This window comes from Eulemur rufifrons, chromosome 21 (genome assembly GCF_041146395.1).
Source record: "Eulemur rufifrons isolate Redbay chromosome 21, OSU_ERuf_1, whole genome shotgun sequence".
Lineage (NCBI taxonomy): Eukaryota > Metazoa > Chordata > Mammalia > Primates > Lemuridae > Eulemur > Eulemur rufifrons.
This window is the reverse complement of record NC_091003.1, coordinates 17,374,375-17,391,235: the sequence shown is the minus strand read 5'-3', so window position 1 is coordinate 17,391,235 and position 16,861 is coordinate 17,374,375. Positions and strand designations below refer to the sequence as shown.

The window sequence follows — 16,861 nt, the reverse complement described above, 5'->3', positions numbered from 1 at the left end:
GGTAAGAGCAGGGCTTTAGGGGACAGTCCCAGGACTGAATCGCCCCCCCTAAGCCCCATCACTTGCTAACTGTGTGATCTTAGGCAAGTCATCTAACCTTCCTTTTCTCATCTGTACCTACCTTGTGAGGATTAAACAAGAGAATGCAGGGAAAGAGCCCAGCAGAAACTCTGGCCATGGTAAATGCTCGGTAAGTGCTTTTATTCTCATTACAAACCATCGTGGTCTCATGAGCACGATCACCCACACTCTATCGTTTTCATTTATGCACGTTCCCTTCCAAACCTGGTCTGTGTGCAAAGAAATTTTTAAAACATTTCACAATCATGGTGCACTACACCATCGTGTATTCTTGCTTTTAAATGTATTCTCCTTAAAAAAAAAAAAAAATTTTTGAATATTTAGTTTCCCATGTGGCTACCCAGTCTTTGTGGACATCATTTTAAAGGGCTATACAACACTCCCCTGGGTTTCTTTGTGTGTTGGGTTTTATTTGTTTTTTGTTCCCCTCCCTGTATTATTAATATTTACCCAAACTCCTGGTGTAGCAGGACATGCAGGTTCTCGCCAACCATTCACTCTTCCAGACTGCACCTGGCTCTTTAAGGGGGCGACTCAGAAAGCACGTGCCTCCAGGCTCCGCTGCTGCTTGCCTGCCCCCACCACTGGCTCCTGGCCCCTTTTAATAAACAATGTTAGGCTCTGCCCCCCACCTCTCAGAGACACTGTTCAAACACACATGTCCACCAGCATTGCCACTCACAGACTAGGAACAAAGACATTCAAGTTTTAAGTCTACTCAGAGACACGGGTCTTCAAAGCTTCCTGGGGAACATCAGTGATAGTTGTGTTCTCTGCCCGGGCCCAGAGAAGGTGCTTAGAAGATACCTGGGTAGGAGCAGCAGTTGGGGTGGTGGGATCCAGTGATGAGCAGGAAGGGGCCAGAGCCCTCACCCCACTTCACGTCTAACACTTCTGCAGCTGCCAATCTGAGGGTCTCCTCCAATTTCATTGGCACCAAGTGGAAACATTTCATCTGGTCCAATGGGCTCATTTCACAGATGGGAAAACTGAGGCCCTGAGAGGTCAAGGGGTGTGCCTATGAGCACCATTCTTGATGGCCCCTGAGCTGTTTTCAAAGCACCCCTGAAAGAGTGCCCTCGAGATCTGAAAAGAGAAAGTAGTAGTTCCTCAAGGGAGACTGAGTTTGACCTGGTGCTACATTCTGAAAAATCTGAAAAACTGCCTGGCTTCTCAAACCCTTTAAAAGAGGGTGTTCACATGAGGCCTGAACCCCACTCCAGGTGGTCGGGCACAGATGACGAGTGAAGGGGACAGGGGCTGTACGAACAGTAACAGGTAGGACCAGTGAAGCCCGGCAGCTCCCTGATCCACCCCTGCTAGCTCCAGGGACCAGCGCTGGGTCTGAGGGGCTCAGGGAGGGAGGAAAGAAACAGCCCTGCCACTGAGCTCAGCCACTGGCGACTGCTTGCAAGAGGAAACAGAGTCTTCCTGCTGCCCGTCAGGACGGCTAAACCGGCCCAAGCTCAGCTAATCTGGCAGCGAGAGGGGAGGACGCCACCCCCGTATCTGCGCTGCATCTCAAATGCACTGAAAGAGCCGGCGAGACAGGACTGCCATTGATTTTCACTTGTGCGGGCTGACCCGTCAAGTGCCTGTCTGCCTCTGCTTCAGACTCGCATCCTGAGCACGTGCGAATAAACTGCACCAGCATCCACGGTGATTTGTCAAGGTCCAGCCAGCCACGGGCCCTGGCTCCGCTGATGGACTCCGGGCCAGGCTGGGCTAGGGCCAGCCCTGCCAACGCACCACCACTGATCCGCCACCAACTGGGAGGCCCAGGACCTGGGCGGCCTGGCAGCTGCTGCCACGATAGCAGCTGGTTGGCCATGCCTGGCAGGGGGCTTTGAGGAACCAGGCCCAAATCCCAACTCTCTTCAACAGGGCTTGGCAGTGATATCCTCACTTGTTTCTTAAGATTTCCATCCACTCATGATTTGGGGGGATTTAACAGAGTGTATGTGCAACCCTGAAGTGCAGTGTTCTAGTACTGGCTCTGCCATTGGCCGAATGTCCTCAGGCCAGCTGTGAGGAGAGGGCACCACCCCCCAGGGGTCTAGGACCCTATAAAGGCCAGAGATCAGACTGAATGTCCAACCCTGCTCTGCCACTTCCTAGCTGTGGCCCAGGAACCTTCAGCCCTCAGTGCCTCACTTTACCCATCTGTACTATGGGGCGGAAAATAGTACCTACCTCCTAGGTGGAGTTGTCAGAACTGGCTGAGAGTACGGAAAGGACCACGGGCCTGACACCCTCCAGCCCTTCATTCCACAGGTAGGGACTGGAGGCTCAGAGAAGAGGGGCGATGTTCTCAGGGTCCCACAGCCAGGCAGAGCCACACTGGGAGGGGTTACACTGAGAGCCAAGCGGGAAAGGTCGATGACCATTCTGCCCTCTTGTCCTCCAGCTGGCAGCTGTTCCTGAAGAATGAGACACAGGGGGAGTGAGTGACGGGCACATCATGGATCACTGCTTGAAAGGGTCAAAAACTTTATTCACAGGCCTTTTTTTGTGTTTGAATATACAGGTTTCCGGCCGTCCAGGGAGAAGGGAAGTGGTGTCTTGCTGCACGAGGTTTGGGGGCGTGCCCTGGGCTCTGTCCCCGTCCCCTCCCGGCCAGCGTGGCTGGGGGAAGGTGCCTGCTCGCTGGCCCCACGGATTGTTCCGCTGTGGGATAAGGCACTGTGTGTTCTCCAGGAAGGCGCTCGCGGCTGGCTGGTGGACGACAAGGCGGCCTTCTCAGGGGCTGCAAAGCTGAGGCTGTTGAGGGGTTGAGTTGAACTTGGGGCCCCGGCAGGGGGCCAACTGGTGAGGAGGCCCCAGGCTGTGGGACGGCAGCTCCTCCCTCCTGGCCCTGGTGCAGCGGCCTCAGGACGGGATCATGCCTTTGCTTCTCTTGCGGTCGGCCATGGTTCTCCGGTTGTGGTTGGCCCTCGTCGCCTTGCTGGCTTCCTTCTTCCTGCGTTCCTGGGTCGTCTCACGGCTCTGCCCGTGGCCCCGGGGGCCGCCCGCCACTGCTGTCGAGCTGTCGTGCCGGTACCTAAGGGAGCAACAACCCATCCCAGGAGATTCTGTCACTGGAAGAGGCTCTGATGGGAAGAACCCACAGCCTGCCTCGGTGGTCACTGGGAGAGGACACACAACTTGGGCCAGGTCACCTATGTCCCAACTTCAGATAGGAGAAGAAATGGAGCCAGGCGGAGGTGGGGCTCTGGCCAGCCCAGAGCCTGGTGTTTTCTCTTCTCTGAATCTTGGTTCCCGAGGGGCCCATCGCTGAGGGGCCCATCGCTGTGTTGTGGGGCAGGAGCAGCTAGTGGGCAGACTGCAGCCCACACGGGGGGAACAGAGCTTGGGTGGGTGCCCTCCCTTCTGCATCCAGGGCCACACGCTACGGATGACACATTACTCCTGTTCTACACCCCAGGGCCTGGCTTGGTGGTCTCCAAAGACCAAGTGCACTCACAGACATGACCTAGGACCTTTTTAGACCATCTCAACTGCTGGGATTGCCCAAAGCTCTGTGCTTGGGAGTTGGGATGGATGGGAAGTCAGAGTTGCTCTGCTCCCTGCTCAACAAGCTTCTGTGGCTCCCTATTGCCTTCGGAATGAACTCTAAATGCCTTCCCTTGTAGTGAGGCCTTGAGCACCAGTAGGTAGCACACCCTCAATGAGCCCAGGGCCAGGAAGGGGGAATGGCCTTCGACCCTTGGCTTGGCCTTAACTGGAGGCAGATCCTGGGCCCCTCTGGACTGTTTCCTCACTGGGAAGATGAGGGGCCGGATTAGAGGAGTCTCTGGCTACCCACTCCCAGCTCCCCTCTGAAGACCCCGCTCTCTGACCACACCTGCACTTTCCTGCCTTTCTGTCCTCCCATCACAAACTCCTCTGCGCCTTTCCCACCCAGCTCAAGTGCCCCTGTCCCTACCATGTCTCTCTCAGCCATGGATGACGTGTGCCTATCTGTCTGGGACCTCTAGCATTTTACACTCTGACACCAGCTAGCCCTGGACATGCTGGGCTCCCACACTGGGCGATGAACCCCTTGCCATGGTCATCAAGTAACGGTTACGAGTATGGACCCAGAGCTGAGCCATCTGGGCTCAATCTTTGCTCCACCACCTGCTAGCTGTGTGACTTTTGGCAGGTTACTTAATATCTCTGGGCTTGCATTTTTCATCTGCAAAATGAGGTTTTCATGATCACTAAACTAATACACATGAAGCACTTAGGGTTTATGTATGTGCTTCCCCAAGGGAGTTGGCTGGACCTTCCCCACGTGGGACCCCTCCTACCAGAAACAGCCCTTGAATGCTCACCCTTTCCTGGCGAGAAAGGCCATGCGCCTGGCTTCTGCCTTCTCCCTCAGCACTGCAGGGTCCTGCACGAAATGGTCGGGCTGTGGAAGGGAGGGGAGACAAAATCTGGAATTGCTGCGATGAGGCCCTGCCCAAATGAATCTCGTTCATGCCTCCAGCAGGGGGACGCTGCCTGCAGAGTGACGCCGGAACAGAGCGGGCTCGCTGTGGTCTGAGGTTTCCACAAGGAGCCTCCTACTCACCTCTTCCCCGAGGGGGAGGCAGCCGGAGGGCCTGGGGTTGCTGGGGTGGATGGACTGTGGCTGGAGTGTGGCAGTGACATGGGAGTGGGGGGAGGGGCAGGACGGCCACTGCGAGAGCTACGCAGGGCCCTGAAAACCAAGAGAGCCCTGGAGGCCAACTTATTCTGGGAGCTGGAGGCCTCGGCCTCACTCTGGTGCCATCAGCACCACGCTGAGGGAGCGCCCGCCCTCGAGGACAGCCTTCTGTGCCCAGAGTGCAAGAACCTGGACCAGTGCAGGAGAAAACTGCAACCTAAGGATCACAGGCAGGCTTTGGTGGTCAGCGGTTTTGTAAAAAAAAAAAAAAAAAACAACCAAAACCAAACCAAACAAGTGGAATTAGTAACATGTGCAAACTGGTAGATATTACATAAAAATCTGGGCTGACCCTTTGCCTGGGAAGGGAAATTCGTGGCAACCTCAGGCCCGCGCTTGCACCAAGAGCTCTTCAGGCAGGGTGCACGTCTCCCACCACTCGGCGCAGTCCCCACCAGGCCCCGCTACTCATGGTGACCTGGGCCTGGAAACGTGTGAATTTGTCACCCTGGTGGGAGGGCATGAGAGGCTCAAGGGGTCTCAGGCTACTGCCCCATTCACCAGAGCAGTACCGCTTTCAACTGTTTTACATGTTGAGGTTTTGGTTCAGATTTCATTTGGAGAAGAAGTTCAGCTGCTAAAAAATAGAATTTTCAAACCCACTTGTCCAGATGACCTCCTAGGGCCCTTGGGCGCTAACTGCTCTCTGAATTTAAGAATTGCCATCCTGGGCGTGGCAGTCGACAGCTGTCCTTCCCCAGCCCCGAGGCTTCTGGGCCTAATGAACCTGGCAGCTCAAAGGCCCAGCCTCTAATCTGTGCCCTGGGCAGCAGAGGCAAGTTCTAAGCCAGCAGCTCTCCAAGCAGACGTCGTGGGCTCGAAGGGACCCCTCCTGTCCCCGGCAGTGATGACTCATGGCCAGATGCGCGGAGGGGTGGGGGGCGCAGTGCTCCTTATTCACCCTTCAGAACCGGACCCTCCCCTTCATCTGCCGCTGCCAAGGAGGTACCTTGGGGGCCTCATCTTCAGCCTCCTCTTCCTCATCGTCGTCCTCCTCCTGCCCTTCTCCGGGCACTTTGGTTCTCAGCACCTGAGGGATGGTGAAGGGCCTGAGGGTTTGGAGACAGAGTGAGATCAAAGATTAGGCTCTGCCTGGAGAGAGAACTTCACGGAGGAGGAACTCGGTGGGGTGCAAGGGGGCTGCTGGGATGGGGACAGGCCTGGGAGGCTGGGAAACACCAACGTGCTTCTCAGGCCAGCTTTCTTTCTTTGAGGGTACCAGGGTTTCACGTGGGGCCAAAGGAGAGGCTGAGCTGGGGTCCTGGAGGTCACCAGTCCTCCGTTAGTCAGGGCAGCTCTGCTTTTTTATTTGTTTGTTTTTTAGAATGGGGTCTCTTGCTCTGTTCCCCAGGCTGGTGTGCAGTGGTGCAGTCATAGCTCACTGCAGGCTCCTGGGCTCAAGCAATCCTCCTGCTTGAGCCTCCCAAGTAGCCGGGACTACAGGAGTGCAGTGTGCCCTGATAACTTTATTTTTTGTAGAGAGGGGGTTTTGTAATGTGCCCAGGCTGGTCTTGAACTCTTGGCCTCAAGAGATCCTCCTGTCTCAGCCTCCTGAGTTACTGGCATGAGCCACAGTGCCCAGCAGCTTTGCTTTGATCTGTGCTGGGGACTCTCCATAAGATCCCACCAGCAAAAGTTTTCTGCAATTAAGAAGAAAAATATAGGTTGCATACGGTGGCTCAGGCCTGTAATCCTAGCACTCTGGGAGGCCGAGGTGGGAGGACTGCTTGAGGTCAGGAGTTCGAGACCAGCCTGAGCAAGAGTGAGACCCCGTGTCTACTAAAAATAGAAAAAAAAAAATTAGCCAGGCAACTAAAAATAGAAATGAAAAATTAGCTGGGCGTGGTGGTGTGCACCTGTAGTCCCAGCTACTCGGGAGGCTGAGGCAGGAGGATTGCTTGAGCCCAGGAGTTTGAGGTTGCTGTGAGCTAGGCTGACGCCACGGCACTCTAGCCCGGGCAACAGAGTGAGACTCTGTCTCCCCCCGTTCCCCCCACCAACAAAAAGAAGAAGAAAAATGTAAAACTACTGCATGCGAACAAATGTCCACTCAGGGTGGGCTGGGGTGGAGGAACACTCAAGTGGGAGTCAGGGAGCCTGGATTTGGGCCCCGATTCTGTCACTGACTTGCTCATGTGATCAGGGCTGTGGCTTCCTCATCTGTATAAACAACAGGCTGCGGGAGGCCCGTGGGCCTGACAGCTGCTCTGCCCTGGAATGTTCTCCGTCCTACGGCCTCACCTGCGGCTGATGAGCTCATCATCGGAGTCTGCATCGTTGGCGCCCACCTGGTTGCCGTCGTAGGTGTCATCATACTCATCCTCGTAGTCGTCACCGTGGTAGGGCAGGCTCTCACCTGGCTGCAGCGGCACCTGCAATGGCAGAACCATGGGTCAGAAGGGCTCAGAGGCCGGCCCAGTCTCCCCCACCCAGCAAAGGCCCGGCCTTGGGTGGCTTCTACCTCCTCCACCAACACGCTGTACTGCTCGTAGCGCTGCCGCTGCGCCGCCACCTCCCGCTTGTCGTTCAGCAAGCTCCGCGTGTTCTCTTCCTTCCTGGTGCCAAGGGGAATGGCAGGGAGAGAGGAAGGAAAACCATCAGGCTTGGATGGCTGCAGAGTGCAAAGGGTCTGGAGAGGCCACGGGCTCTTGCTTCTTCACCTCCCAGACTGGCAGAAACTGAGACATGTGAAATCAAGCATTGGTGAGGGCGTGGGAGGGTAGGACTCTCATCGCTGCTGGTGCCCACGGGGACAGGTCCAGTCACTTCAGAGGACATCCCAAGAGCTGCCAGGTCTTTTGTTTGTTTTTTTGAGACAGAGTCTCCCTTTGTCGCCCCAGGTAGAGTATAGTGGTGTCATCATATCTCACAGCAACCTCAAACTCCTAGGCTCAGGAGATCCTCCTGCCTCAGCCTCCCAAGTAGCTGGGACTACATGCCCAGCTAATTTTTCTATTTTTAGTAAAGACAGGGTCTTGCTCTTGCTCAGGTGGGTCTTGAACTCCTGGGTTCAAGCAGTCTTTCCACCTTGGCCTCCCAGAGTGCTAGGATTACAGGTGTGAGCCACCACACCTGGCCGAGAGCTGCTGTTAAAATGCAAAACGTACACACCTTTTGACCAGAAAATTCCCTTTCAAGGCATCTACCCTAGACAAACGCTGGCTGTGTGCACAAAGAGGCCTGGTCAGGGATTTTCTTTTGAGCATTGTTTGTAATAGTGGAAAATGGAAAGCAACTAATGTCCGTCATGAGTGAAATGGTCAAATGAACCGTGCCACACCTGTATTATAAATCACTGTGCGGTAGTTCTCAAGAATGACATTGATCTATTTGTGCTGACAGGGAAAGAATTCTAAGACTTCTTCCCAAGGAACACAGCAAGCTACAGAAAAATGCATATAGTATGATCCCAAAAGCAAACAAGACCGACTCTGTTTCTATGGACCCATATTCATGTACGTAAATGCACCGAGACAGGGCTCATAAGCCCCCCACACCAAATGACAATGGTTATTCCTAGCAGGGACCTGGGGTTTGAATCTTCTAAAACAAACAAAAATTTAAGAAAGAACAAGACTACACATGGCTTTCCTACTGAGTTCAAGGGAGGCCAAGGGACCTCTGCAGTGTGAGGCGTGGAGGGGCCCTGGCCTCTTCCTCTCACCCCTGCTTCACCATAGCAGCCTTCTATCTGTTCCACGGTTCAAGCTTCCATGTAAGATTTCACTGGAACAAAAAGTCTGCAAGTCCAACTCCTGTCACGTCACAGGGGAGGAAACTTGGGTACAGTGGAGTCAGGGGGAAGGGACATGCTTGGGGTCACCGTGAGTGGTAGCACAGCCACGGCAGGGACTCAGGCCTCTTGACTTATGGCTTTGTGAACCTGCAAAAATAAAAAACAACCTGGCTTGTCAGACACATATACAGGTCTGTGGAATGTAGCTTCTAGCCCCGCAGGGGAAAATCAATAGGAGACGCCAGGCAGGAAAATCCAGCTTAGCTGTGAAATCGGGTCTCTGGAATGTATCAAGGGTATGGCAAAAAAAAAAAAAAAGAGAGAGAGAGACATAAAGCCGGACACAGCTTCCATAAAAATCTTCTATTAAGTGGCTTTTGGGGCAGGGAGGGGCAGGCGTCTGAGTCTGCCTGCCTGGGAGCCTGGAGCAGGTTGGGACTGCGGCCTCCAGCCTGGCGGGCTGGGATCCACTTTCCTTCAACCGTCCCATTAAGGGTCTACCATGTGCCATGCAGGGTGGAAGGCTGAGCTGGGGAGAGATCAGAAATAAGTAAAATAGGAATCTGCCCCCATGAACTCACAAGGGCAGTAGGGGTGACGGGCAAGCAAACGACAGCCACCACAAAATGTGCCGAATGGAGGCACGGCTGCCCAGGAAACAATGGAGAAATGCGCTCTGGCTCAGGGGGTCCACCCAGGGACCTGGAGGAAGGGGCAACGGAGTCTCCATGCTGGCAGGTATCTGATCAGACCAGGAGCCCCAGCGTGTGGCAGGAAGGATGGTGCATTTGATTTGGACCGGGGAGAAATCTCAGTCCACAGGAATCTTCCACATCCACCAGGGAAGGTGGCCTGTGACTGCGGCCTTGGCCCTCTACCTGCCTTTCTTCACCAAGTCGGGAAAGAGGTGGAGAGGAAGTGAAAGGGAACCAAGCTAGTCCAGGTGGTTGGTGCCATGGCAGGAGCACAGCCATGCATTCGACACACATTTCCCAAGGGCCTACGAGGTGCGGATCTATGCTGGGCCAGGGGACAGAGGACGAATGAGAGGTGTCACCAGACTTTCTTCTGTATCTTTGGCTCCTGGTGCATCCTGTCGGACGTGCTGTGTGGCATCTGGTTAAGTGGCTTACTGGCAGGGTCAGACAGAGAAGCCTGGGAAACTCTGCCTGCCCCAGCTGTATGCCTGGGAGAGGACATAGGTAGGGACAGTGAGCCTGGCACCTGGGCAGCCTGTCCAGGGAGTTTTGGGTCTGGCCCTACAACCTCATTTGGAGCCAGGAAGGAAAAGAAAAATCTCCAGCCGGGGGAAGATCTGTCAGAGGGCCAGAACTTCAGTCAAGTCTGGAGACACGGGCAACAGTGGCTTCAGAGACTGTCTATGGAGCAGATAGCTTCCTCAGCCTCCTACAAGATGGCAGCAAGCCCAGGGAATACACAGGGTCCCCTGAAACCTGACAACCTTGCCCTTCCTCATCTCCTCACGCCTGTCCTTCAAGGCCCAACTCAAACTGGTCCTCAGGGGTGTGACTCCTGCCTTTGAACCTCTAAAGGGCCTGCAGAGGCACTAAGTCCTTCCTTTTGCAAGTGAAGATCAGGGGATCCAGAGAGGTAGAGCAACCTTCTCAAGGTCACACAGCTTCTGACAGTACAGCCAGGGCCAAATGCAGGTCTCCTGACTCAGGCCTGCTCTGCCACTTCCTGGCTTGTGTGACCACAGCCAAGTCCTTTATCCTCACCACATCTCAGTTCCTTCTCCCTGCACCTGTTTCCCAGGGCTGATGTGAGAAAGAAATATGATATGATGTGCAGAAGTGGACCCAGCACCTGCTAGGCCCAACAGAATGAATCCTGTTTCTTTTATTGCACGACTTGTGAGAGCCTTTAATGTGCGAATGTGCTCTGTGACTCCCCAAAAAGCAGACAGAATGCACAGACATTTTCGGGGATAGAACTTTTTTTGAGGGAGAATACTTGTTATCTTCCGGGGCACCACGGAATAGTCCAAAGGCGTCAGGGGACCCCACCTTATACACTCTGCCCCCCTCACTGGCTATGATGCACCTGTAGCACACGTACTTGGTGCCTGCCCGACAGCCGTGCTCCCCCTCACCCACACGCTCCACAGAGCTCATCTTGCACAGGTGTTTCCACCTCTCCACCCCTCATTGTGGCTCTAGGCCTCGGCCCTGTGATGTGCTTCTCCTGATGAGATATAAGAGGAATCTGGAAACTTCTGGGAAAGGTTTCCTACTCTCTAGGAGAGATATGGGAAGACCTCATCTGGACTTTCACCTGCACTGTTGTTTCTGGAAGCCATTGTTTCAGCTGTGACCACCGGGTGAGGGCCTAAGAGACAGAAAAGATACCTCCTGGATGACCACAGGTTAATTAAGCCTAGATTATCCTACCATACAGCTCCTTATCATGCAAGGAAATGGATTTTCTCACTACTTAAGACACTGAGTGTACCCTATCTGATTCAACAACACATACACTTTAACTCAAGTATAATCTGCCTTGTGTGCTACTTAATTTCTCATATGCTCCCCAAGGGCAGGGCTCTGAGACTCTCCACCTCACCTACATTAGGACAGGTGTCCTTGCACCCCTGCACCTTCCCACTCTGTCATTACTTTGTTTAATGGTCTCTTTCCCACGGTCCCTGGGCCATTTGAGGGCAAGGCCTGGGCACCTGGCTCACCTTGTTTCCCTGGTGTCTAGCCCAGGATCTGGCTCTAGTAAATTGCTTAATAAATATTTGCTGAATGAATAAATAAATAATGAACACATGAATGGAGGCTTTGCCTCTTTGTAATCCCCAGCCCCTGAGCTACTTAGCACAGTGAGTCCCTCTGCCTGGCAGCCTGGAGGGCCCAGGAACAGGGACACAGCCCTCCAGAAACCTGCTCGCCTCAGTGCCAACTCCTCTGCTGACCCTGACAGCTGAGACTAGCCCTTTGGCAAAGCTCGTGGGTGACCTATGACCCAGATAGGGTGAGACGGAACCTTACAATACCACGGGCCCTGGGCAAACACATAGATCAAGGTCAAGAGGAAAGGCCATGTCCAGAGATGCCTAAGCTATGTGGCGGACCTGCTAATCAGGCTCCCGCGTTGCAGCAGGGGCCAGCCTTCTACCCCTTTCCCACAGCTGAAGCTACAGGGAGTCACGCTGGCTTGGAATAGCGGCCACCAATACAGGATAACATCTCTGGCCTGGGATCTGGGGATGTCACAATGTTGCAGGATAACATCTCTAGTCTGGGATTTGGGGATGTCGCAATGCGTATGACTAAGCAGTTTGCAAGTGCTTCCTGTCCAGCCAGCCAGATGGCCTCATAGCCGCCCTGCGCCCACTCCCGAAGCCCTTGGCCAGACAAGCTTGCGGCTCTGGATAGCCCTAGGGAGGAGGAACAGCATGGGGCCCTAACTGAAGCAGCAGCTGGCACTTCTGCCACCAGGACTCCTACCACAAGAACGAGGCTGGTCTCCTCCCTCTCTGAACCTCACCACCCCCATCTATATGACAGGGGAAAGGGCAAGCTGTACTTGGCCAGAGGTCCCCTGACTTCTGGATTCCACAAACCAACATCATTGCAGAACTTGGAGGGACTAGCGTGGTGTTGCCAACATCTTATTTTGCAGTTCTCTACTTGGATGTCATACTCTCTACCATCGCCTCTGACTCTTGGTCCTCCGATGGGTCAACATTCCAAAACTGGGTGATCTTCTCAAAACTTAAAATGCACCAGCTCATGGGACCCTTGCCATGCTCACTATGGGGCCACTGCCCCTCTTGTTCACTCTGCTTGGAAGGCTTTTCCTTCCCCCCTTTGCAGAAATGACCCCTTCTCACCCTTCAGCTCTTGGTCCCACATCATTCTCTCAGAGGAGCCTTCCCGCCTGGGGTGAAGCCCCTACCAAAGGCTCGGAAGTCTGTGCGCCTCCACCTCATAGTGCTCGTTATGTCTGCAATTTGACATTGCTTGTGCGATGAGCTGATTAATGCAAACTCCTCGTGGGCAGGGGCCGTGTCTGTTTCACTCCCTGCTACATCCCCAGAATCTAATTAATCCAGGCCCTAGAATGCCGTTAAGAACCGGACAAATATTTGTTGAATGAACAAATAAATCACAAAGGGACTTTTCAATGCCAAAAGAGTAGAAAGGACATAAACTAAAAATAAATAGAAAGGCCTTAAAATGGAATACGGTCACCTTCTGAAAAGCTCACTCAGTGCAAAAAAGTCCTTAATTTTCTCATTTTGTTCCAGCCTGGGGAAAAGCAGGTCAAAGAGTGGCTTCTGGGAAGCACTGTCCAGCTCTACCACCCAGAGATCTGATGGTCAACACATGGAAAAATGTGAGTAGAAGGGAAGAGGGGGACGGTTTTGGCCCTTCTGGCACTTTGCTATCAACAAGGAGGATTTACCAACCTCCCTGCACAGAGTCGGGGCCTGAAATATCAGCGATAAAGAGCCTGCTCCCACCTGCTGGGAGCGCACAGGTCCAGGGCTGCGAAGGGATCCCTGGGCTGAAACTCCGTGGCCAGTTCTGTAAACAGGGAGCCCTTGCTTACTCTCACTTTCGCTCCGCACTTCCAGGGTTGGGGAACCTGGAACCCTGTGGCCCGCTGCACTCACCTCCTGCCCTTGTGCACCCGGCTCAGGTCCACCGAGTCCCTGCTGAACACGTCAAACTCGTCGTTCTGGAAGATGTTGTGACGAGATGTCAGCAGGGGCGTTGGGTCTGGTTTCACCTGTCTGGGTGGAAGGGGGGGACACTGAGATCAACTTAAGGGGGCCCTGCCATCTGATGCCCACCTGTACCCCACTTCCCCCTGCCATGCTGTATCCATCAGATTTTTCACTCTTCGTCAACAGCGTACCTAGGACACAAGCTAAAAAACTTTTAAAGGGGAGACAAGGCCTTTCCCTAGCCAGTCCCTGCCTGGGTATGCAGCCACACCTGAAACGAAGCTCCCCTTCATTCTCTGTGTGCCGTTCATACAGGTTGTCTCTCCATTTCTTAAAAGCTCTACCCCTCATTTAATGCTCACAAAAGCCCTATGAGACACGCAGTCAGAGATCACTCAACTCCATTGTGCCTCAGTGCCCTCATCTGTAAAATGGGGCACAAAGAGGCTGAAGAGCTTGTCTAAAGGCACAGAGTTAACTTCACTCATTCATTTGGTAAACATCATTTGTTCATGGACAAAACACTAGCTATGCACCAGTTCCTGCTGTCCCATGGGGCCTTCAGGGCAGCAGTGGGCCGAACTCAGAAAGGGCAGGTGTGAAGTGAGAAGCTTTGGTTGTGCCCTCTCAGGAATCCACTGGGAAGGTGGTAATGCAGGGGCAGGTCAGGACCTCAGGAGCTCTGAAGGGTTCAGCAACCCTTTGTCATAGCCTACATCTCTAATCGCCTCTCTAATCGGTCTTCCCACAAAGTGTGGCAGGGATGTCCAGCTGTGCGCACTCCCTGCCCTGCACGGGGCAGGTGAGACCCTGCTGGAGGACCTAAGGTTTTTATTAATATGTTTGGCCAAAGAGGACATTAGTTTAAAAGGCTGGGAAACACCACTGTGGGAAAGAGAGCAAGCTGAGCCCCGGGCCACGAGGAAAGGAAGAGTGGGAGGCAGAGGAAGGGCCCCCCACCCCGAGGCAGCCTGGGCACTGGGAGCCTCCTCCCACTGTCTCTCCCACCTGTCTAGGCTGCGGTCCAGCTGGCTGAGGGGCGGGGCCAGCCGCTCCTCCAGGATGTTGTTGATCACCTGCTCCGGGTCGTAGCAGTAGTGCTCCAGGCAGGCCAGGATGAAGCCCTCGCCAAGGTCTGGCAGCAGGTCTTTCACTTGCGAGATGAGCGAGTCCAGCTCCACGCCGTACACGGCGGGGCCCAGGGCAGCCGCTGCTCCCATGCACTGTCACGAGAGCCAGAGTGAAGGAGGGGACAGCTAAGCCCGGCAAGTGATAAGGCAACAGGCCCCAAACAGCACTGGACTCTATGTCAGGGGACCTGGTTTGAGTCCTGGCCCTGCCTCTCCTGACTGTGAGACCTTAGCCAAGTGACTCAGGTCACTCTGAGCCTCCATTTCCTCCTCTGTTAAAAAGTGTGTGTGTGTGTGTGTGTGTGTGTGTGTGTGTGGCGGGGGGGTTATGACTTACCAGCTGAGCTGCTTCTGGCTGTGTGACTTTGGGCAGGGTGCTTCCCCTCTCTGAACCTGTTTCCTCCTTACAAAATGGGCACACTACCACCCGCCTCACGGGGTTGTTTCAAATTATTCAAAGAAAAGCTGTACATAAAGCAGCGAGCACAGGACCTGGCCCAGGCTGGGCACTCCATAAATGGCTATGCTCTCCACGAATCAAGAACTTTTCCTTCCTTGTAGAGTTCATTTGTTTAAAAAAAGAAAATAAAAGAACTTTCCCAACTCTAACAACTGACTGATGCTGGAGTGGAACAGCATCCGTGAGACCCGGGCTGTGTGGAGATGTTCCCTTTCAATTATATTCTTTCCAGTGAGGGAGATTCATTTTATATATTGCTCAATGTGGCTTAATTTGCTTAGCCTTTTAATTTAAGGAAACTTACAAATCACAGCAATAAAACCCTCCGTGACTCAGATCAGCATTTGTTAATGGAGGAGGAAGAGCCAGCCAGGCTCAGAGTGTTCCATGCAACTGCCCTGGGAATCCCGACAAGCTCACGCAGGCAGGTGCTGCATCTATCCCCGCCTTACAGAGGAGGAACCAAGGCTCAGGGTGAGTGATGTGCCTGAGGCCATACAGCTGGCAGCTGGCAGCTGGCAGGACCAGGCTACACCCGTGAGCTGCCCGACCTGAGTCCCTGTGGTCTCAATCCCCAGATCACACTGCCTCCCAACATGCAGGGAAGCGTCCTAGGCTCAGTGGCCAATGAATGCAGCTGCAGACTTGGCCAGTTCTGGAAAGAAGGCACCAGATCCGAGGTTTCCAAATTTGCTCAGGGAAGCCCTGCAGGCCCGTGGAGGGGCTTCCAGGGAGGCCAAGAGGAGGTTCTGGCACTGCTCCCAGCTGCAATCAAAGGAGCTCCACTTTCATCTGCATGGAGGAGAGGTCCAGGAAGGATTCACAGGGGAAAAGCTTTGCCTCTCCATTTCATAGAGGGGAAACTGAGGCTTCAATAGCTTCAGCAACTTGCTGTCTCCTCACAGCCAGTCCAGCATGCCCTCAGCTCGGGACCCTGTAAAGGCAGCACAGAGCTGGCCAGTAGCTCCAGGCTGTCAATTCTCAAAGAAACCTTTTCTCCTGAGCCTAAAAACAAAAAAGGAGATTTCCTGCTGCCCCAACCTCTCAGATGGGGCCAGGAAGGGCTGAGGAAGCAGGGGAGACCACCAACCCAGACACATACCTCCTCTTCCTCCGAGTTCTCTGGATGTGACGACGTTTGACTGACTGGCTCCACCGCTACCACGACCCCATTAGGTTTCCCATTGGGCTCCTCAGCCACTGATGGGTCTTTAGCGTCCGTGGCTTTCCGTCTGTCCACCCCTTCCCACGCACTCTCAACTGCCTGGAGGATGTAGGCAGTCCGCGTCTCGTCCCTGGGAGGACACGTTAAGGGGTCTCTCTCGGGTCTCACGGCCTTCTCTGCCTCCCTGGCTCTGCGGCATTGTAATTTCTCAGTCCGTCCCCAGCATCTTTTGCCAGGGGCCTTCTGGCCTGCACCCAGTGGGTGTTCCGGGCACCTGGGCTGCATGGGGAAACGGGCCAGACCACCGCACACTGCCCTGCACCCCAGCACATGCCACTCGGCAGAGAGCAGCTCCCAGTAGAGACAGGGCCAGGGATGCCATCACAATGTCCTGGGACACGGGTCTGGATAAACCAGCAGCTCCTCTTCTGTACTGACCACCAGGAGGAGAGCCTGAGAGGGCCATGGCCACTGGGCCTCTGGTCCCACCAGCTGAGGGCACTCTGCAGAGGCTGGGGACCCACAGGACTGCTCCTTCCTGCCCCACCCTCTCTGCCACCCTGGGTGCTGTCAAGACAGAAATCTGAGAGTGGCCTTAGACTCCCTCACTTCACTTCTAGTCCAAACCAGCATCTTCCATGCCTAGATGCCAGCAACAGTCTCTCCCTGGCCGCACAGTCGGCCCAGGCCAGTCCATTCTCCTCCCTGTCCCACACGGAGCTTTTCCAAACTATAGAACTGCCCGCGTCACCACCTGTTTCGCAGCCTTCCATGCTCCCCAGTGCTTGCAGGACAGAGCCCAAACTTCTGAGCGATGGTCACCTCAGAGCTGTGCAGGTCACCAGCTCTCAGCTTACCTGCCATGGCCCAACACCCCCTTTTGGGAGACTCCTCCCC

General features: G+C 54.4%; 1 protein-coding gene across 11 annotated transcripts in view; it reads right to left on the bottom strand.

The window, feature by feature from the left end:
- Positions 1 to 2,554: 2,554 nt before the first annotated feature.
- Positions 2,555 to 16,861, bottom strand: part of ASCC2 (activating signal cointegrator 1 complex subunit 2) — a 40,625-nt gene continuing 26,318 nt past the window's right edge. For 4 of the 11 annotated variants that reach the window (XM_069497039.1, XM_069497043.1, XM_069497047.1 and 1 more), the window contains 8 exons: positions 15,902 to 16,094; positions 14,218 to 14,432; positions 13,157 to 13,275; positions 7,236 to 7,336; positions 7,016 to 7,146; positions 5,724 to 5,823; positions 4,398 to 4,477; positions 2,555 to 3,121 (listed from right to left, as the gene is read on the bottom strand). In XM_069497039.1, coding sequence (XP_069353140.1) covers positions 2,950 to 3,121; positions 4,398 to 4,477; positions 5,724 to 5,823; positions 7,016 to 7,146; positions 7,236 to 7,336; positions 13,157 to 13,275; positions 14,218 to 14,432; positions 15,902 to 16,094 — 1,111 coding nt within the window. In that variant the 3' untranslated portion in view covers positions 2,555 to 2,949. Of the gene's footprint in view, positions 3,122 to 4,397; positions 4,478 to 5,690; positions 5,824 to 7,015; positions 7,147 to 7,235; positions 7,337 to 13,155; positions 13,276 to 14,217; positions 14,433 to 15,901; positions 16,095 to 16,861 lie in introns of all 11 variants that reach the window. The other 7 variants (XM_069497044.1, XM_069497036.1, XM_069497041.1 and 4 more) reach the window with 3 other exon arrangements.